The 22,670-nt window shown below is 37.1% G+C and overlaps 1 protein-coding gene across 4 annotated transcripts in view; it reads left to right on the top strand.

Moving 5' to 3' along the window:
- dacha (dachshund a) overlaps positions 1 to 22,556 on the top strand; it is a 155,681-nt gene extending 133,125 nt beyond the window's left edge. For 2 of the 4 annotated variants that reach the window (XM_082141292.1, XM_082141294.1), the window contains 5 exons: positions 7,710 to 7,854; positions 8,352 to 8,509; positions 10,295 to 10,441; positions 14,855 to 14,920; positions 21,101 to 22,556. In XM_082141292.1, the coding sequence (XP_081997418.1) occupies positions 7,710 to 7,854; positions 8,352 to 8,509; positions 10,295 to 10,441; positions 14,855 to 14,920; positions 21,101 to 21,138 (554 nt within the window). In that variant the 3' untranslated portion in view covers positions 21,139 to 22,556. Of the gene's footprint in view, positions 1 to 7,709; positions 7,856 to 8,351; positions 8,510 to 10,294; positions 10,442 to 14,854; positions 14,921 to 21,100 lie in introns of all 4 variants that reach the window. The other 2 variants (XM_082141293.1, XM_082141295.1) reach the window with 1 other exon arrangement.
- Positions 22,557 to 22,670: the final 114 nt, after the last annotated feature.

The following is a 22,670-nucleotide window of genomic DNA, read 5'->3' on the forward strand; positions in this document are numbered from 1 at the left end:
CTGTTTTTTACTTACAGTATATTTGGATGCAGGGCAAAAGTCCAATTTGCTCCCTGTTAATAATGCTGCTTGCTAATGCTAGTTCTTCCCAGGTGGAACTTCCCAAAGGATGTTCTCATTGTAGAGAACATTTTACCACGCAAATGTGTTTACGCCCTGAAAACAGGTGTCAATATTTTGGGTGCCAGAATTTAAAGACTTTAAATGTTATTTGTATATCTTTATAAAGGTTTGTTTTGTCATATATATTAGACTCAATGCAAATACACTAAAGGCTAAATGGGTATTTCAAACTGTATTCTGATCTTTAAATCACAATATGCTGCAAAAAGAGAGGAAGTCACAAAGGAGTTCACATTTCCAAATAAAGAAAATGAAAGAACATTGGACTGCACGAGGAAAACTTTCTCACTGGCGTCTCGGGCTCTTTTTTGCGTCCCTTGAGACGTGTTCATCTCGCAGGTCCATTCCTCCTGTGCACAGGTTAAGGGCTGCTGTGTTGACCTAGTATTCCTCTCATTTAATATTCCACCTACTGCTCTTCACATGCTAATTGGGGGAGAAGGAAATGCTCATTAAGGCTCATTTCAAGTACACATATTCATTAGGCGCCGGGCTGGAGTGTCAGGAAAACGCAGCCTGGCCTCTTTTCTAGTTTGTTTACTTGCCTGTTTATTTGCAGGTGTATTTGTTCGTTTAAATTGCCCTTTCCTGTAGTCTCCTGTTGACTTAAGCGAGAACGAGCCCAAATTAGTTCTGTTTGTTTTTAGTCTATGTCGTTGTTTTAAAGAGAGTTTTACACTTGGTGAAAGTTTCAATATTTGTGGGTGCTTGTGGATCTTAAAATCCTTAAAAGCCATGGCCTAGTCTTGTGGTTCGCGACATATGCTCTGACACATTGAGCTGTGGTGCTTGCTTAGGAAACAGAGGTTTGAGTCCAGTTCATATTATTTCCTTAACCCTTACCCTGTCTACTTATACCCATCAATGAAAGTGGGAAAATGCCAAAAACAGAAAAAGTGGATTTAGTTTAGCTTTCTAGTTCTCCAAGTCACTGTACTGTTGATTTCTAGTTAGTTTTCTTACTATACTGATACAGCAAGTCAATGCAGTGCCACTTTTATAGCTCTCATTGCACCATTTAGACTTAACTATTCTTTCGTTTTGCATTCCCACCATCCTCTATCTTCCAGAACAGCCCAGACGTGTTCTGCGGTCCAGCCTTCATATGGTTGTTAAAATGTAATATACACTAATACCCCGTCATTCACTTCCTCCTTCAACCTATTACTGCTAGGGCTTTTTATTGTCCTGCTTTCATCTTTTTGTGTATACGTATGTATCGTGGGGGTTAACTAACGAACATTGGTCCTTTGCTTTGGTTGAGCTCATTAAGTGCTTTGTGCATTTCCTTTTGGGGGCCTGGTTTTAATGTAGCTTGTTATTCTGTGCTCTAGTGAATCAGGGGCCCTGTAGACCTCAAGTTTTGGAAGTGTAACCCCTGAGAATTATTTGAAGTCGAAGAACAAAATTAAGAGGTGATAGGGAGTGACTCGTGCACTGTATCATTTTCATTTACTGTGCCGGTAATATAGCTTTGCGGTTTGGTGGTAGGAAGTTTCTGTGCTTTGTTGAATTTTTGATATAGCAAGTCAACAAACCAGAGGATCTTTCTGATTAATAACTTCAAATAGATTTGTGTATTTATGAGGAAAATGACAGTGTTGCATGGGCCACCATAAAGCTTGAGTGCTGTGAATGGTTTTAAATGCATTGTTATGCAGTTGCTAGGGGTTGTAGGTGGTTACTTGTGTGCAGTGAATAGTTTTTGTTGAAAATTTTGCTTAAAAAAAAAAGAAAAAAAGTCTGTCTATTGGTCAAAACTGTGAATTCACATGAACAACTTGAAAAATTGCTAAATCTTCATTGGGAACTTTTTCGCCCTCATAGAAAACTCCAAACAATTGTAAAGACCAGACCTTTACTGCACACTAGGTTACCTATTTCCATGTAAAATGCAGGTAGTCGTGTGGATTGACTGTCCAGTAACTGTATGTTTGTGAATTGGTGAGGTGGTTCATCTAGGAGTTTCTTCCATCGTGTGACTCCTCTGTGAGTTGGGTCTGATTGGACTGTGTCTCACAGCTATAAATACCACCCTGGCGTTTGGATTCCCATGCTTTAGGGCTCCCCTGGTGCCTCCTGTCAAACACTGCCATCTTGTTGGGAATAAATGTCTAACTGGCAGAGGGGTGATCTGTCTCTCTCAAGCTTTTTTTCTCTAGCGGGCTTACGCTCCTTCAGAGTTTGTGTGCCATCAGCCTCGGCGAGTAGGTCTGATCTCTTCTTGTTCGCCCTGTTCTCTTGCCATCCAATCATTTTCCCAGAGTCAGAACAAGTGTTTTGTGCTCATTTAACCTTATGTGATCGACAAATGAGACTGACTGATAATGAGGCTATAATGATAACAATTATGATAATGAAGCTTATTTTAGGACAATTAAGATATTTTGTATTCTCACATTATTTGTTAAATATTGCCCTCCAAAACGCATTGTAGTGATGCAAAAAAACATCAAATTTTTATTGCTATGATTCCAAATTAAAAAGAAAAAATGTAAATTAAATCTTAGTAATAATAATATATTATTCAAATGTTAAAGTATTTATACATCACATTAGTATTTATGTTAATTTAAATGTAAAATAAAATCATTGTATTACATATTAAATGATTAACTACCTTTTATATTACTTATATTTTATACCCAATTACATTAATCTCATTGAAAATAGTGGGATTTACATCAATAATAATAAAATTAAAACATCCGGAAAAAAATATAGTATTACGAATTGAGTAAATGTGCTTAATTGCCATTAAAATTAAGATCACTATTCACCACACAGTCTTAAATGGTACTAAAAGGCTTATTTTCGTTTTTGATTTAGGGGTGAAATATAAGACACCCGAACAGCCCTCATCCTAACCTGATTTCATCAAAACAAGGCAACTGAATAGTAAAGTCAACAGCTACAACTTTTTGCTCCGAATGCACCATTATATACACTTGTCACTAATTTCCTCTCTCATGACATTATTAATATAGTGCTAAAAAGGACCTCATAGTTCAAAACAACCTAAAATAATTAGCTATTGCCCATCTTTTAACATTTACTCTGGCAATTATGGTGATTAGCTGTGTGCCTTGATCTTCATATGTAAATCTTTGTGTAAACAAACCTATATTAGTGTGTGCGCGCGAGTGCGATCATGTGCGCGTACATGACAAAAACACTGTGCCGTAGATGCGCTCTAAATTACCCCCTAATTGGATCCCTTTGAATATTCAAGAGACGTCCCCCTCCGACACATGTACAAAATAAAAACTAACAAATATGTGGGGGCAAGAAAAGCACACTGGGGTTAAAGGCGCTGAGGGAGAGAGCCTTCTTTCTCTCGTTCCTGTCCCCGGCATCTGTTCATCCATATGGAACGGGGGGCAGAATCCACCGTCTCTGGGAAGGCTGACATTATGTCAAGCTTAAACCGTCTTTAGAAGAAAAGTTCGAGGAAGAGACATGAGGAGAAAGCGTTTTCAAATTTTATGAGGTTCTAGTACATTCGAGAACACTTTACATGGATGATGACTAAGTCAACACACTAAATAAATGTAAAAAAAAAAGATTATAGAAATTATATTATTTTATTATAAATTGTATTTTGGAAAAAAAATATTTGAAAGCTAAATAAAGCTTTCCAATTGGTGTAAATCTCAAAGTTAAGCTTTTGTACTTCTTTTTTTATTTATTTTTCCTCTGGCGGCCATGGTGGTACTTGAGTTTCTTTGTTTTTGACCGGTAAGAAAGCTTTTTCCAGAAAACTTCATATTGTCTTTATTTTTAGTGGACAGCAAATAAAAGGTCTGATAGATGAATTATTGATTGCAGTGGTCAGTTAAAAGAAAAAAGCACTTCCCTTCTTTTTGTTAGTTTATTTATTTATCTGTTTGTTCACTTTGTGCTCTCGCCAGGCGGTGTTTCGTAGGGTTGAGTGGATGGATGCGTTTTGTTCGGTGGGACAGGTATTTTTTGTGTTACTAGCGTCTTTTAAAAATATTTACATTTGCAAAAAATGATTCAGTATTGTCTTCTGCTGGGAACCAAAAAGACATTTTTATCCAAACATACGCACACTATGTTCAAACAAACAGATCCCATTGTGCTTGGCCTAACACACACACACTCTCACACACACACACACACAGTATCATTACTCGTGCACATTACAGTGAGGGGAGACAGAACGGGGGCACTTTGTAAATGTCATGGGCCGAGGGCTCTTCCACCCTCTTTGCTGGATGGAATAAAATGAATTGAAGTGAACACTATCAGCAGCCGCAGCAAGATAAATCTGTCGTTTAAAAGGGACTTGCAATTAGGTGTGCAGGGGCCAGCAGGAGGGCAGGGCTTTCAAGAGCCTGCTGCCATTAACCTCCTTTCTACTGCCGCATTGACCTGGGATGTGTAGTCTTTAGTTCCCTAAGCTTGAATTTCAGTCATTTACTTACCAAGAAGAACTACAAAGAGGTTGATGTTGAATTTTAACTCATTCATGAAACAACACTGAAAGCCCATGTTACTCAGTAAAACTGAATGTAGGAAAGGATTTTGATCAATTTAAGTGACTTCAATTTCAATTCAAGATTTTTTTTTTTTTTTGCAAGTTACATCATTACACCAGTAGGTGGCAACAAGTCAGTCTTTTTGTGAATTATGAATGAGTCACCGAATCATTAATTTAAAAGATTTGTTAAAAAATACTGAACGTTTTACTGACAAGTAAAGCAAAGTCACTATTCATAGTTTTTTCAAATTGTATCAAAGCAACTTTACAGAAAATTGTGATGTAATGTTTATAATATCTTGATGTCTTCATTCCATATAGTCACACTTGACAGATTAGAGCTGTGCGATAATATAGTTAGATTTTGAAATGATGAAGTAATCAAGCAGTTGAGATTTGCTAAATAGTATATATCGCTTTACGCAAGTGTACTGTATGTATATGAAGATGAAGTTGGACATTACTTACATATGCACATGTATATAAAGGGATGAGCAATAATATAATTACATTTTGTGACTAAATAAAAACCAGGCAGTTGAGATTTGCTATACAGTATATATCGCTTTACGTGAGTGTACTCTATGTATGCGAATAAAGTTGGATGTATAATATATATCCAGCTTTATATGTAGAGCTGTGCTATTTACATTTGCTACATTTTGCAATGATATAAACAATCGCTATATAGCAGATATACATCGCTTTGTGTTTTGTATGTATGCAGGTAAAGTAGGATGTACTATACAGTATATCCAACAAAGTATAGATACAAGCAGGCTTCCAAAACATCTTTACGGCATTTTAATGATCATATATACAATTAATTTATCAGACATGTTTACACATTAATAATTCATCCACCTCCTTTCTCTCCTTGTTGTGAACAAGACTGACTCACATGACAAGCTGAACAAACTACAGCCATTTCAGTTTAAATGAATGATTATGAAGACATATTTTTCTTTGGAATAATGTGCAGTGATGAATTGTACACAATAAGACCAGAAACATACAATCCAAATTCTCATGTTGACTTTAAAGCCTACATTGTCTGTAATTGAACACAGGGAACAGATGCACGGCCGTGACTGATAAACACACACCCTCTTGCGCTTTTAAACATTTCTGCGGTCTTCACCTCCAGCTTTATCTCACAGTTCACCTCACACCTCTCTCTCCAGCGTCCCCTTCCGCTCACCCCTTTTCTCACCCTATCCTTCTTCCTCTCGCACGCTTTCCTCTTCACACTCTATCTGCGTGACCTTCATCTGCTCGCCACTTTCAGCCGGCACCAAAAACTTAATCACACACTGTCAACCTGTAAGGAGAGGAGGAGGAGGGCGAATTCTTCCCCTCTTTCTCTCGGCTCCTCTCTTCTTTAATGCCCTTTGCAGTGGCGAGTAAGGAAGGGGGAAAATTTATAGCTGGTGGGACAGGTGGGGTATGAACAATGGGCAGAAAGCAGTGCAGGGTTATCTGGTGGGGCGCGGGAGAGCGTGCGGCAGGGAAATCGATGTGACCCGTGATACACTGTCATCACAATTCCCACCCCAGCCGTCCTATTTGTCTTGCGTAGGGAGCCCTGGATGGGCCGTGTCAACGTGCGCTGAGAGAGGCCCTGGCCAGATTAGCCGGGGTGAATCATGACTGCTTGCGCTCTTTCTTATTCAGCCCCAGTTCTATCTGTTATTGCTGGTGCAGTGGGGCTATAGTTTGTGGCCTGGCACTGTGGGTGGGAGGGGTTGCCTATGGGGCTTGTGGGTAAAATATGGATTGTGTGTGTGTGAAAATAAGAGATTAACAACTATATGGAGGTTTAGAGCTTTCTGTTTCATCAGAAATACACGGCGAAGTGCTCACTCGGTTTATATTTTCCCCGCTGAGTGATATTCACATTTACTGGTTCTGAGTGTACAGTCTCGCTTTGATCGTAGCCAGTTCATCCTCTTTGAAACAAATTTGTATGCTGTGTGTAACTCACTTTAAGGTGAAGTATCATTTTTTGAGATTAAAGTGCATTCTTCTATCCCAGTTTGTTATGCAGAGACTAAAAGTGGGCAATTTGTAGGATGATTTTATAACTGTGGCAACATAAAAAAATTGAGGGATCTGACCAACACAGCAACAACTCGACCATTGGTGTGAGTTTGGGGGTGGAACTGTGTTTGGCCAATATTTGAGAAACCTGTTCGTAAACAATCTTTTTAATTCTACTTGGTGACAGAAATGACAATTTACTTTAAAAATCTATGAATTTCATTGCAATAGGTTTTGCAGTGAACTGATTTGTTTTGTGTGTCAGTGTAGAAACAATTTTCACTAAGAAATTGCTTCACAAACAACAACAAAGAAATGGCAAGTAACACTGAATTAAACGTGAAATTTTGAACATTAATTGTATTTTCTTGTAAAACGTACTTAAATGTCTGTTTTAGTTACAACTTCCAAAAAATTGTTTTACAGTGTAGTAGTCAACCGATAAATATCGATAAAATGTACACATCAGTATATAAATTATTGTTAATAAAAAAAAATTATTGGTAAAAAAATTAAATGATATACAAATAAGTTTTATAACGTTTTCCTTTTTCCAGATTACTGTTGGTTATAGTGTTTACTTCCTTTACTTTTAACAATTTCTTTATTATTGAAAAATACTATAAGATTACAGAATCAAGAAGTTGCTGTTTAAAAAATAAATCTGTTTATTTTAGAGGGTTATTTTTTTAAATCATGTTACAATAATTTTTTTTAATTTCTAACTAATTTCTAATTTAGTAAATATTATATAAATAAATGGGTATTCATTTATAATAGTTGTTTGCCAGCTTTAAATTAAATACTGTGATATCATATATATATATATATCATCTTTTTGCCATCCTGCTCAAAAAATTCGGCAAAACAGTTACGATGCCAAACTGAATGATAATAAATTAAATGTAATTTGTAAATGCTTTAATCATGCATTAAAATATACAATTTAATTGGGTACATGTGTTAACATGTTAATGTCGACAGTCATAAAATCACTGGTGTGACTATTTACAACATATATTATGTTCTTGTGTTTTGCCAGATGAGGCTCAGTTAGCTTTGCCCATGCAGAAGCCAGGGTTCGAGAAGCTTCCTCTGGGCACTCAGACTCTTCCTCCAGGCTTCCCCGCACCCTTCCTGTTTGCAGATGGCCTCTCTTCAGTGGAGACATTGCTCACTAACATCCAGGTACATCCAATGTGTGTTTTGTTTGCGTATGTTTGTAAGGAATTATTTAGTCCAAAATTAAGTCAGTTCATACTGAACCACGTCTGACAAGATTGCCAGTGAATGATTTAAACTTCAGTGTGTTCCTCACACAAATCCTTTGTATAGCTTCAAAAGCTAATGGATGTGTATATAAGTATAAATTCTGATTAACAAAAACTGGGAGAGTCAATATGTGTAGATTGAATTCATTTTGTGATTCCAGAAGTTTAATAAAACAACATGTTCTTCAGTAAAACCAACATTAAGGAGGGAAAAAAGAAATATGATTTCAGTTTACATCTTGATTATAAGTTTTGTTACAATAAAAGTTATCCTGCAACCCCTTTGGAAGTTTGCTGAGGACCCCTAACTGGTTGAGAACCACTGCTTTAAAATATATACAGTATGCATGTTGCTTAAGGTAACTGTGAATGTTTATCTGTGTATTAAAATCGACTGTGTCTTGTGTTCTGTTGGCGGCTCAGGGGCTTCTGAAGGTGGCTGTGGATAATGCCCGTGTGCAGGAGAAACACGTGCAACAGGAACGCAAGGAGTTAAAGATGGAGCTGTACAGAGAAAGAGAGATGAGAGAGAGTCTGGAGAGACAGCTCACCTCTGAACTGCACAGCCGAGGTACGTACACACACCTGATTAAACTGGAGGACGTTAGGCTGCTTCATAATTTAACTATCATCGTCATATGCTGAAATAAATTTGGTATAACACTTTTCACTAAATTAATTACAACGAGGAGACGAGTGAAACATTGAATTAAATGTGACATTTTGAAGTAGAAAGCATTTTCTTACGAAACGCACTACAATAATCTTTGTTTTATTTAAAACTTTGAAAAAAAACTTTTTTTTACACTATATACTACTTAATATAATAGTTATATTTTAGTATATTTATATTTATTTATAAAATGATGTAATTATAAGAAATATTTATAATAATGAAATGGTATTAATTAATTAATTATGTGTGTATTCATTCATAATAGTGCGTAAAATCATCTTTAAAATTATTTCAGGAAATAATTTTAAATGAAGTCTTATCCTGTATTCACTAATGACTGAAAAAAGTCATGGAAATGCATTGGTCTTACGATCATCATCATCATTTTCTTTTAGTAAACACATTAACGCATGGCGAACACTCAGAAAAAGCTCAGAGTGTGTGCCGCCAATTCTCTCCTTACATCGCAACCAAACCGTGTCACTAGTGGATTTACTGCCAATTCAACTCCTGTCGTTTGAGCCAAGAAATTAAGCCAATTATTCAGCTGGATAACAACTCTGACAATATGTACAAACACCTCAATAATTTATTAGCCATGGCTGTTACAGCATTTCATGTTATTTTAATGCGCACTGTTATATGGTGGATGATTTAGCCAATCAAAGGCAAGTAATTAGAGGTGCGAGGAAGAAGGGACATACATTTAACGCTGTAAGCGAGCGAACATGCCGAGAGCTTGTTTAAAGGTCTTCTGCCAGAGTCTGAGTGTTTCAAAAGGCTGTTAATTGCTGTGAATCCACATATACACAGAGTTGATTATGTTTGCACATATTCAGAGATTGTGTTGTGTGAAAACATTGTGCTGTGTGAACATGTGTTGGCGTTAGGTGTGTGTGTACAGCTGTTGTGTTGTGAATTGGTAGGTTAAACTTGTTATTTTATTAGTAGTGCTTGTAAGATTACTCGTACTTAGACTCTTACAAATGAAAGGTTCACTATTGGCATCAATGGTTCCATGAAGAACCTTGAAACCCAGTTCTTCAGATTATTAATATGTTATTCACACCAAGACAAAAACAAAAAGAGGTTATTTTAAAGGGAATTCTGTCATTAATTACTCACCCTCATGTCGTTCCAAAGCCGTAAGACTTTCATTCATCTTTGGAATGAAATTTGAGAGCTTTCTGTCCCTCCATTGACAGCTACAAAACTGACACTTTCTCACTTCAAAAAGTTCATAAATAGATCGTAAAACAAAAAAGGGTGAGTAATTAATGACAGAATTTTCATTTTTGGGTGAACTATCCCTTTAAGAACTAAAGGTTGTTCTATTGCATCGCTTTGAAAAACCTTAATTTTTTTAAGAGTGTAGGGTTAGTGAATACGAGTAATACTATTAGTGATGCCCTAGCAAACACCACTAACTAGGCCATATTTCCATTAGTTTATTACTTTGAACATCTAAAAACCTTGCAATTTTACATATCCTTTCTGGAAGCTGTTGCACGTAGCGCACCATATGTTTTTGTTTTGCTAGTGCTAATGAGCACTTTCAAGTCTCTAATGTGTGAATGCGAGTCTGCGCTGGCGTCTCCGTGTGTTTTCAGACACCATGCTGAACGAGCAAAGTGTTTTACGTTTGAATGTTTGTTCAAACCTCTTTCTTGTCTCCCTCAGCCACTATTCAGAAGCGTCTGAAGAAGGAAAAGAAGGCAAAGAGGAAACTGCAGGAGGCTCTGGAGTTTGAGTCCAAGAGGAGAGAGCAGGTGGAACAGGCTCTCAAACAGGCCACATCTCCTGAGAGTCTCCGCATGAGTCTCAACGGTGGGCTTCTGCTTTTTGATTTGACACAATAAATGACAAGCCCACAGTGAAATCTCATTGGTCCAAAATCCAGCTCCATATATTTATGAGATCAACAGGTTAAAAACATTCCTAAAAGTCTAAATTTTTTCTACCATGATCTCAAAGATTGTTCATTGATTGAACAATCAAAGATTGATCAATGATATTTGCTATAACACTTGTTTGGTTTTAACATAGGCCAATTACAATATTCACAATATAATATTAAATTACGAATATTGTTGGAATATTGGACAGTATTTAATTGTCCAGGTGAAAAAACACACACAAAAAAAAAAACATACTACACGTAACCTTGAAAGACAGATCCACCAATCAAAGAAGTCACTGTTATCATGGATGAGAACCATGCCAAAAAAGCTCAGCAGTGGCCGCCCACTCCCATGAAGCATTGCAAATGTCAATTTGAGACAGTTTCCCTACACTTATAATTTTATATATGTTTTTAATGAATGACTTTCATTCAGTGGACTATATGGTAGAGTTGTTTGTGATTTAGTTTAGTTATCGATGCTTTATGGATTGAGTAGCCATCCCACATATAAGAATTTAGGTTTTCTACCAGGGCTTGACATTAACACCCACCACCCCACCAAATGCGTGTGGATTTCAGCAGTGGCGTGTAACGCAGTCACTCCTACTAGCCACTTTGGCAGGTTGAATGTTATATATAAAATATACACATTTTTCAATTGCAGTCTTTTAAAAAGGCATCTGAAATAATAAACTAGGTGCAATGTAATGTTGGCAAAAATATAGATTTTTCGATACAAAAATACCGAAATATCTGAAATGCTTCCATTACTCATTTTCCGCAGAACAGATACACGATACCAGCTGCGCTTTCTCATCTCTCTTCTCTCCGACAGCGAGTTTCACACAAACCCGCCTCCCCTCACTCACTTCTTTCATTTGCTCAGATGAATACTGTTTCTGTTACAGGGCTTGGATTTCGGTGTAGGATTGCACGTGGTGCGCATAATTTTACTCATTCCCGCAGATTTTGTGCTCCCACCCAAAGTGCACTCACATAAAGCCTCCTCTCAGTACTAAATTGAGTTCTTTTTCGCTGCTTATTGCGCATAAATGTCTACACTTGGCGAGAATTCATGTAAACACAGTCAGTTATGTTTTAATTGAACGTAAACAGTTGAGAAAGAAAACGCATGTGTAACAGTATAATGGATCCATGCGTCAGGTCTTAAAGTGACAGCAGCCTAATACACCTGCTGCCAAATTATGAGATTATATTAAAAATATCTTTATGGCAGTTTCTTCTCATGGTATCATGGACAGTGGACAGTGAAAATGCTGAGTGGCTAGTAACTTTGGAAAACTACTAGTCTTAGTGGCTGGAGACCATTAAAGTTAATATCAAACCCTGTTTTCTACCATTCTTTTTTTTCATATTTTCTTATAATATGCTTTTTGGTTTGGTTTGCTTATAACAGTATGGAGAAATGAATGAATACTTCCAGAATCACTGAAAAAGGGGGTGGTCAATTGTTCAGTACATTTTCTTAAAAATCACGTGTTATATTTGGCTGTGATTATGTTGTAATACATGACAACAGAATATTGACTGGAAACTTGTGTCACACCTTGTTTGGACATGGTGTAACATACACAGACATAGGCCTCTTTACAGTCTATCCTGTGATACTCTCTCACACTATCTTTAAAGATCTGCCTATTCAGATCTTTTATCGGTTTGTCCATCAATATTTCATTCAACCTTATGTTCTTTCTCATATTTTGTTAATTGGTGCTGATATTGGTATTTCCGTCTCAGTCATAACTATTAGCGATGCATTAGCGTCATAATCTCAGCTGAGGAAATGGAGTCTGATGTTTATCATAAACGCTTTAAATGCGCGCACTTATCGAGGCCAAACCATTTTCCTAATCGCTTGCTGTTGTTTTGATTACACTTGTTTAATTGTGAATATCTTAACAGAAGCAGAATTTGAATCGAGAAAAAAACTAAACATTTTCAAGACATCTGCAAGTATTTTCTTGAGTGCTGGGGCAATTATTAGGCCAAGGCTGATTAGACGGGAATTCATTAGGAGAAATGCCTTTTGTTTTTGCCTTTCATCTGCGGGCAATGCTAGAAAAAGATCCTATTGTGTACGTCTGCTGTTACGTCACATCTCTCCTCAGATAACGCTACTTCCTCATTTGTTTATCTGTGCCTTTGTTGTGGAGATTATTTCCAAATGCAGCTCAACTAAACTGAACTAGGTAGATAACATGAAATAAAATCTATTTACTTTAATATATTTACTAATACACACTACCATTCAAAGGTTAGGGCTTGGTAAGGTTTTTAAAAAGTCTATGCTCACCAAGGCTGCATTTATTTGATTAAAATAAAAATAGCAATATTGTGAAATATTAATACAATCTAAAATAACTTTATTTGAATATTGAACTCTCTTTGAAATTTAAATAAATTTTTTCCCGTGATCAAAGCTGAGTTTTCAGCATCATTACTCCAGTCTTCAGTGTCACATGATCCTTCAGAAATCCTTCTAATATGCTGATTTGATGCTCAAGAAACATTTCTTATTATTATAAATGTTGAAAACAGTTGTGCTGCTTAATATTGTTTTGTAGACACCCTGAAATGGTTTAAAAGAAATATTTTTTAACATTATAAATGTGTTTACTGTCAATTTTTATCAATTTAAAGGGGTCATATAATGCCATTTTTGTACAAGCTAATATGATTCTTTAGGGTCTAAATTAAAAGTTTGTAATATACTTTAATTAAAAATTCTCATTAGTATTGTAAGAAAACACTAATTTTACCTGGTCAAAAACAGCTCTGTTTTCAGCACGCCGTTTCAGTGCATGTGTCTTTAAATGATAATGAGCTTTGCTCACCCCGCCCCTCTGTTCTGTGGGTACACCGTATTAGACATTCTCTGACCGTATCTAACACAATAACCACGTGTTATTCGTTATAAACGTGGGATTATGAATTATATTGAGAACGTCGTACATAGAAAACATGCCGTAATGTACCCTGAGTGTAAACCTTAGACGCATTCATCGTGAAGCCTGCAGCAAGGTTTGCAAATTTCGCAAAGATTAATATAAATACTAATATAAAGGTTAATAAAACATTACACTCACATCTTCTGGAGGTTCAGCAGGAACACGTTGGTACCGATCCGTTTTTTCTCGTTTGTGAAGCTGTCTGGTGTGAAATGGCAAACATGAAAGCACAGACGATCGTGGGGAATCCCCGTGAGGGAATCCCCGCGTCAATCCTTTGGGCGCAAAACTCAGCCACTGCTTCTTCAACGGCTCGGATTTAGGAACATCCAAATGACTGCTGTGTTCCTTATTACATCTAAGAACAGAACACCACAATCGCTTAGACGCCATTCTACTCCAGCATATCAACAATGGCGGACTACTATGACGACGGCTGTCACAGCTTGCTCAGGGCGGGTCTTGTGTTGAAACACGGCTGTCAATCACAATAGCGGGAGGGGCGTACGATCTTATGACGTCACAATATCGAACGGCTTGATTTCAGAGATGGTCAAACATATAAGGAGATTAAAACAAAACCACTGGATGGCTTTTTATCATGATAGGATGGTTGTGTACAGGCACTGCCAACAGACATTTCAGTGCAATCAACTTGTAAAAGTGCATGTACCATTATATGACCCCTTTAATGCGACCTTGCTGAATAAAAGTATAATTTGTTTCACACAAAAAAAGTCACACAAAACTTGAATAGAATTGCATTTTTAATATTTAACTTTTTCCCACCTCTGATTTCTTTCACCATCTAATTAATTCCTAATGGATAAAATCAACCTAGATTTTGTTCTTGCTGAATATCAGGTTTAACTCAATATATAGTATTACAGAATTAAAATGGGTCGCCAACACTTTTTCATGTTTACTTTAAGTCCAATGACATGATGCCCCACTTTTAAATGTATAAATAGGTGCTTTACAACTTTCAAAATTCATGTTTATATTATTGGGGAGCATAAAGTAAAGATAAAAAAAATAAATATATATATATATATATATATATATATATATATATATATATATATATATCTTAGTAAAAAATAGTTGTGAAGCTTATAAATATTTGACATTTTGAACACCAAATCAAAGTCATGTGGTACAACTAATGTACAGAAACATGCAGAAAAAAAAAAATATATATATTTCTATCTAAATAAATATCAGGTTGTAAAATGTCAGATGGTACAACTCCATCAAAAATGATTAATTATATAATGTTTGTAAATATATTTATTTGAGACAATGGCATGTTTTACTGATAAAGTACGTGTAGCGAGAGTTCTAATTGTGTGAATTATTTGGTTTTAGAGGCAGTGATACCAGAGGTGAAGTCTGAACATAATGGCAACCAGCAGGAGAACTCAGCTGTACAAGGTAAGAAGTTACACATACTGTATTTAAACTACATGTATAACTACAAAACTCGAAATAAAGACCTGACATGAGTCATTCGGTATTTGAATGAAAAGTAAAAATGGCCACAGCTGGGAAGATGCAACGGGCCATGTGCTGTACATATGGTCCAGAGGCCCCCCTGTCTCCTGGGGCCGAATCCCAGCAAAACTACCAGAGTAAATCCCTGAACTTGCCTTACATCTCATTGGGTCCCTTTGAAGATGTCCAACTCTTTCAGGAGTGAGATTACAAACTGATGTTTTCATGTGCCTTTCATGCTTCCGTTCCCCGAGATCTATTTGCGCTTTACAGCGCTTCTGCACACACTCATACAGTTTCATTCTTCTCCCTGTTCCATCTGTCTTTCCCTCCTTCCCTCCAAGCTAGCCTCCCAAATCTGGCCAAAAGTTGTGTTTGATAAATGGGACCTATTATCAACACGTCTGACGGCGAATTAAAGACCCGCTGCCGTACATCTTATTGAAATGTGGGGCTGGGGGAAGGTGAATAAATACATATGTTTACAGAAGATGCAGTGGAAATGGGCTGCAAAGTGCTCCGCTGAAAATGAGCAAAATGTTTTTCCCCTATATAGCCAATTTCACAGTCTGCAAATAAAGAGACTTCAATTTTTCTTCTGGCTTTGACAGCGGCTCTGTAACAGAGCACTGCTGAAGCGTTTGCAGAGTAGATGATTTTTTTTTTCTCTTCTTCTTTGGGGCGGCACCAGGGTTCATTCGCAGTGTAAAGGGGTCATCCCCGGGTGATTGTAGGTTTCTCTGGGTTGAATCAGACACTACTTCACCCTAAATCTGTGGCCCAACTCATGTTTCAAAGTCTGTAACTTTCAACTCCAGGTCAGATCTACAAAACCTGCAGATCAAAGACAAGGCAGCCTTAGACTAGACTGAGAAATATATCAATTGTTATTTTGTTGGCCGACATCTGGAGACAGAATAGAGCATGCTGTTGTCAAATCTTGTGAGACATCAAGTAACTCATAACTCGAGAAAACGGTCTTGAAACTAGATCAGTTGTTTTGCACACACAACCCTGTATTTTTTTATTGTACAAAAGTAACAATGGCGACTCACCAACTGAAAAGCCCTGATCTTGAAATCTTACAGAGATCCGTTTTGCTGCACTTTTAAACACTTACAATCAGGCCTAAAAATGGACTAAGGGAGCCAATATAAAAGGTCCCTTTTTTTGAAGAATATTTCTGGCGGTTTGGAGAGAGGGATGGGCTGAGTCCTTAAGTTTCACTTGCAATGAATTCAACATTATGGAGCCCCTAAATAGACATGTGACTGAACACAAAGTTTCTCTAGGAAATGCGAAACTTTGTGAGAGAACGCAAAAGCATTGTAATATTTTTTTTTTTTTTCAGTCAGACCCACCGATCTGTATAAATTAACTGGATTGCTCATTGCGTTCAGTTTGCATATGAATTAAGTGTTATTTGTATAAATTGAGCTAGTTGTTTATTTAACCAACATTTAAGTTGTTATCTTTACTGCTTCGAAATGCATGCTGTTAATAAAAAACTGTGTAATTATTTACTGTACAGTGTGTTACTGTACAAATAAAAACAGTATTAGGCCTATATAACACAATTACATAACTACAGTGTATAACAGTACATGACAAATAAAATTGTATTTTCGTGCCTATCATCTCTAACAATCATTTTGACAATTGTAATACAAATGCTGAGGTGTCTTGTCCGCCAGCTGTTTTGATATTTCGCGACTGTAATGAAGATGAACATGACTTAAGCCGGGGAAATTCCCAACTTTAAACAAATAACCATTTAAATGTTTAGGACGTTTGTGTTGCGACTTCAGATATAAAAACGCTGCCTCATTAGGTAATGTTTCCTCATTAAAATCTGATGATTTCCTATTGATTGAATAGAATGTGAGGGAATACCAATATGGTGGCGCCGTGGCTTCACTTTTTATGATGTCATGAGCAATCCAGTCATTTATATAGATCAGTGATCAGACCACTTTGTTAAACAATGACAAATAATATTTTTGTGGAATGTTTGATTTTCTTTTTAGAATGAATACTATTTGTTACAACAAAATTCTGTTATTAATATGCATCTTTAATTATAAATTCCAGTTCCTAAGTCCTTTTAAATGAGACAACTGAAATGTTATAAACTACTTTAGCAATATTTTGTCGCATTTGCGACCATTTTAGTTGCAGTGTGGAGGCCTGCTTCCAGTAGAAATCCATATAGCCTGCTTTACCGGCCTGTGCCTTGAGTTGAGGCGTCACTAATGCGAGTGTTACAGCAGGGATTAGTGTTAGAGCTCCGTCACAACGCCCCTGACCTTTAGAGCAATGAGCAGAACCAGGAAACGGGAAGATCAGACCTTTCCCCCATAATGCAGAGGCTAATACGAGGTGCAAATTAGGCTCTCTACGACGGGGCCGTAATCGTTCTGACACAGTTTTAGGCTGTTCTGCAGTTCATGAGCAGTGATCTGCACACTACAACAGGGGGGAAAAAAAACAGCCTTGCATTACACTTTAATATCTTACCTTAAAGAGAAAAAACATCTTCAATATAGTTGCTATAATAATTCAGTTTAGGGCTGTACAGTTAATCATATATTCTTCTGTTGAGCAAGCTTTGAACTATTGATCCACAAATGCATGTTTTAATGTTTTCATTTTGCAATATGAAGGGAAATATGCAGCCATAAAAATATATGTCATGGCCGTAGATTACTTATTCAGTGTAAACAACAAACTAATAGTAACAAACTATCGAAGAGCGTATCCGATCAGTTGGCTAAGGAATGCTTTGCTTTGTTCAGGAAGAAAAAAAAATCCAAGATCATAATGATCCCGTCCTCTCTCGGATGCACGGATCATCACTTTATCTCTGCACTTCTTTATCTAGAAGTTCTATCAAGCTGAAAGAGGAAAGGTGTCTGTGCAATCAGCTTACAAAGTCTGGCAGCCGCCCCACCTGGGGAGTTTGTGTATGAAGTCTGTTGTCCGCTCCACCCCTCCCCGAGCTCCCGAACCTCACCACATTTATCCATTACAGCCGGCAAAAATCTAATTAGCCCGTGCTTCTCTCCCAAGTCGGACTTCACAGTTTTGCAAGCTTAGCAGTGACAGCTGATTTCATTAGGTTTGATTGTCCTTGCCGAGATCCCACTCGTCGGGCTAAAAGCTTTTTGCGCTTTCTCAGGTTCCACCTCTATGTTGGGCCATTACGATGACCCGTGCCTTTTTTGATTAATCAAGACAAGTGGCGCTAACAGAAAACTGCTGAACACAAAGGAAGGTGACATCATTTTACAAGCCGATTAAGAGAAGTGTGGAGTGGTGGAGGGAGAGAGCGAGTGAAGAAGGGAGGTGAGGTGAAAATGTAATTAAGGAGCAAACCAAACTCAAAACATTGCAGTCACACTCGACGGGCGTCATTTCAGAGAGTTCCGTACATGTTCCAACAATCAGCGTGGAAAGTGTGCAGATTTCGTATGGGTCTATCTGAACACACTGTTCTTCAATACACCAATCATATCCAGTGGTACATTTTCTTCAACCCACTAATTGGTATCATGCAGTGATATAACGAGAGTGAATAATCAAGGATGAGGCAGTGGTTTGTGTTTCGAGAGAATAAATGAGACCGTGGTTATAGGAAGGGGAGCAGTGTTAAATATGGAGTGTGTTGGTGAGGAGGAGGTCCCAGAGGAGGACCACCCTCACCTCCCCATCCATCTAGTTACAGTATTCTACATGTGGGGCAAAAGAGCCAAAGATGCATAGGGTTGACCTCATCGCTGGGAACAGTTACTCATTTACTGAAATACCGATTTAAGGAGGAGAATGTAATATTTAAACGGCTTCAATATTTGGATGTTTTAGGTTAGGGCTACAACACCTAATATATACAAATCAGTAAGGTAAAATATAAAAATGGTTTGCACATTGAGGAGCACATCTTGTCCAAATGTGGAATAACATACTTTTCAATGCTCAATATAAAATGTGCCTTATAGAAAAAAACTACAAATATTTTTACAAATAATATGAGCTCATAAAATAAAAATTTTAATAAAATAAAATAAGAAGCACCCAACATTCACAAAAGAGAAATTAATATTCTTAAAGCACTGAATCCCGCTTAACAAAACAGATAGTGTCCTGCTCTGTCAGGTCTCTGTATTAAGTGTATGAACTATTTGCTCCGGTGTCTCCTGGGTACAGCTTCATCATGGCAGATTTAGTCTGCTGTCAGCCATAGGACTCAATTAATTGCACTTCAGGATATTACTCGTAACTCATATTTCAGAGCATGTGAAATACCCGCCTTCTATTTATCTCTTCCAGCGTCTCTCCCTTCCTTTAGCACCAGCAGGCCTCAATGTGGCATTCAAACATTGCAAATGGTTCATATATTATATGAATGTCATATGTATTGTTTATATAGCACATTTAGTATTCATGCTCCATGTATGCTTAAGAACAAAGAGGGTTGAACATGAGAACGCACTTCAATTCACAGTTTAACCGGCACTTTCCACGAATGGCGTACAAAAACAGGGCCTGAAATTCTTTCAACAAACAATCAGTGAAAATCAGTGCTTAAACTTTAGAAACTTTTGACTGTCAACATCTAGGAATTAAAATGTTATATTAGCTGTTTTATAGTTGAAACCCTGTTACCAAAATATGGGATCTCACAGTTTAAAAACCTTCATTTGTTTGATTCTTATTTATAGTAATATACACAGATAAAATTAAGATTTTCCCAAATTGACTGATATTTGGCCATGATGAGATTGAGATTATTGGCCAGTAACTGTTTGTCAGTTCCAAAATCTGAAAACCTTGTCAAATGGATGAAATGTATTTATTTATTATTATTATTATTAAACAACAGGCACACAATTGGAGGTAATGGAGGTAAAATCATGCACTAAACAAATTTGACATACAGAGATACAAAAAAAAAATGTTGGCAATTAAATTTTGTAATTAAACTAATAGAATTGAATGATTTCTAATATATTTAATTTTTACTCCGATTAAATATACACCGATACCAAATTACATAAAAATTGTTGAATACGGTTAGAGAATGTGAAGACTTGTGTGGAAACCCCAATTTGTGGAAAATGTCACCAATCAATGTATCTTTTTCACATAATCCCTGGACAAATGTCATTTTTCCATGTCCAGTTTAAAAGTGGACAGATTTGGGGTGGCCTGTAGATTATGTGAGGGGTGTAAACATACCCAGTTTAACATCTCGCTCTCCCTCTCTTACGCTTGCTCGTCGTCCATGTACCTTGACAACTGTGCTGTTTTGTTTACATCCTGCATACATATTAGCTCATCTGTTGGTGCTTGCAGAAACGAGCATGTTGAACATGTAAAAGCACTCGAGTCCTAATGAACTGCTTCCTGTGTGACGGTGCGCTGCGAGCTCTTCGATTAACATGCATCTGCAGCACTCCTGCCCCTCAACCACCAGCTGTTTCTCTCTGATCTAGTGCTTTACGGCCACCGCAAACATCATTCATTCAGAAAACTTGTTAAATTTTGCTGTTGAAAGACATTGTGTTTGTTCCTTTTTTAATTATGATTCTTTTGATTCTCTTGGGGGTGGTGGAATATTAATTTTAACACAGTTGTGCTAAAATCGTGCGTTTATGTTATTGGTTTTTAATAGATACAGCTCTAAAATCCTATTGGACCTAGTAATATAGTTCAGTCATTAAAAACTATAGATGGCGCAGGTTGATCGGTCCTATCTGCAAGCTACCACAACCACGTGGAACAAGCTGATTGGCCTTTGCTGATTCTGCAGCCAATGAGATTGCTTGCTCAACATTTAAATAGTCTGATTCATTGTTCGCTCTAAGCTAGGATCAGAATACCTCTGGAAACCCTCCACCTCCCCCAGCTCCACCTGCCTAGATCGCTTACAGAGGCATGTCTGTGTATCTAATGGCAGTACTACTTACTCTGTAGTAGTAAGCAGCAGCATGCATAGCAGATCTAGTATGCCAAGACATTAGCATTGCCATATTCATTAACATGCCAAAACTACTTGGAGTTGTCATGACTGAAATATATATCAAATCACTGTAATTCACAGCTTTTTCCCCTTCATTACAGAAAACAGACCCTACTCCAAACCACCCATCATGTACTGAAGCTTTGTATCTTTAGTCCCTCAACCACGACAGACGTCTCCACCCAGAGATGGATGGGGCGATGCAGAGAGGGGTTCATGGGGCTTTTTTCCGGTGGAAAAGTGGTATGGGTGACCAGTCACCTGAAACCCTTGTACAGGACTTGAGTGTGTATGTACATGTATGTGTGTGTGTGTGTGTGTGTGTGTGTGTGTGTGTGTGGAGGTGCGGTGCGTTTGGGTCCTCATGAGACTAGTGTGTGTTTCTGGAGCACTGCTTGTTGCTGACCTTTCAACACCACACACACCGATTGTAAAAAAAAAAGTATTTCTCTCTTGTTTTGACTACTTCTACATCCCTCACTTTTTTGAGATTTAAAAGCAAAAAGTTTTTTTCTGGATTAAAATCTCATTACCTGATGAATTACCTTTCCTTATGTGAAGCACACAACACCCTCCTCTGAAACCTGTCTCCAGTTTATTATTATTATTATTATTATTATTATTATTGAGTGTTATCTGCTGATCCCCCATGATTCTGTGCACCAGTGATTCTGAACAGCACAACTGTCTTGACGAGTCTGTAGAGAACTTTGTCCACAGCATCTCTACATGAAGGGACAAATTAGACAAATATTTTGCTGACAGACTCCAAATAAGACACGTGTGCTTCTTTAATAAACATTGTCTACAATTGTTGTTTTGCCTTTCAAGAAAGGGATTCTATATCAACATTTTTCTTTCTAATTTGTTGTAATTTTTTTTTTGTTGAAAGTGTACAAATATTTTTCCCATGTTGTTGTTTCCCTGCCTTAAGTTTATTATTCTGGTGTTATTTTATTATCTGGTTTGTTGTTTTCCATTGTATTTTAATCAGCATTTGAAAAGGATGCTTAAGTGATCTTGAAACAACATTCTTTGTACGTCTTTGCCGTCTTTCTTTGCCCCATGAAAATGTTTTCTCTATTGCAACTTAAAAAGTAAAAAAAAAAAAAGTGCTCATTTGATGTTGCTATAAACACAGTATTACAGTACTCCCCCATCTGTTTTTTACCCGTTTATAAAGACTTGTAAATGCTTTAGCGTTTGCTATCCTGACGTTGTTATTACGTGGATACATTTTTAGTGACACAAAAGAGATGAGAAGTACCCTTCTGCACATTCAGAGCGAGCATGCTTGTAAATACAACGATGAAAAATGACACATCGATTGAAAATAAAACGCTGCCTCTTCAAATCTATTTTTAAACATTTCTAGCGACTCCGTAGGTAACGTAATCACAAATCGGCAGCTATCAATGATGTTGAATCTTGTTTTAAAATGGCAACAGACATTTATCACAGCCTTGCACATGCCACAATGAATAAAAACACCCCTATGGACATCTTGGTAGGTTTTTTTTTTTCTTTTCTTTGATTAATAAAATTAGGATGGAAACATTTGCCTGGTTTGCCTCAGTTTTTTTTCAGAGCTGTTTTTGAAAAGTCTAAACGGTCAGCAAGGCTGCACAATAAAAACAGTAATGTTGTGAAATATGATTACAATTAAAATAC

Source organism: Leuciscus leuciscus (assembly GCF_965113295.1).
Source record: "Leuciscus leuciscus genome assembly, chromosome: 16".
In the NCBI taxonomy this organism is placed as follows: domain Eukaryota; kingdom Metazoa; phylum Chordata; class Actinopteri; order Cypriniformes; family Leuciscidae; genus Leuciscus; species Leuciscus leuciscus.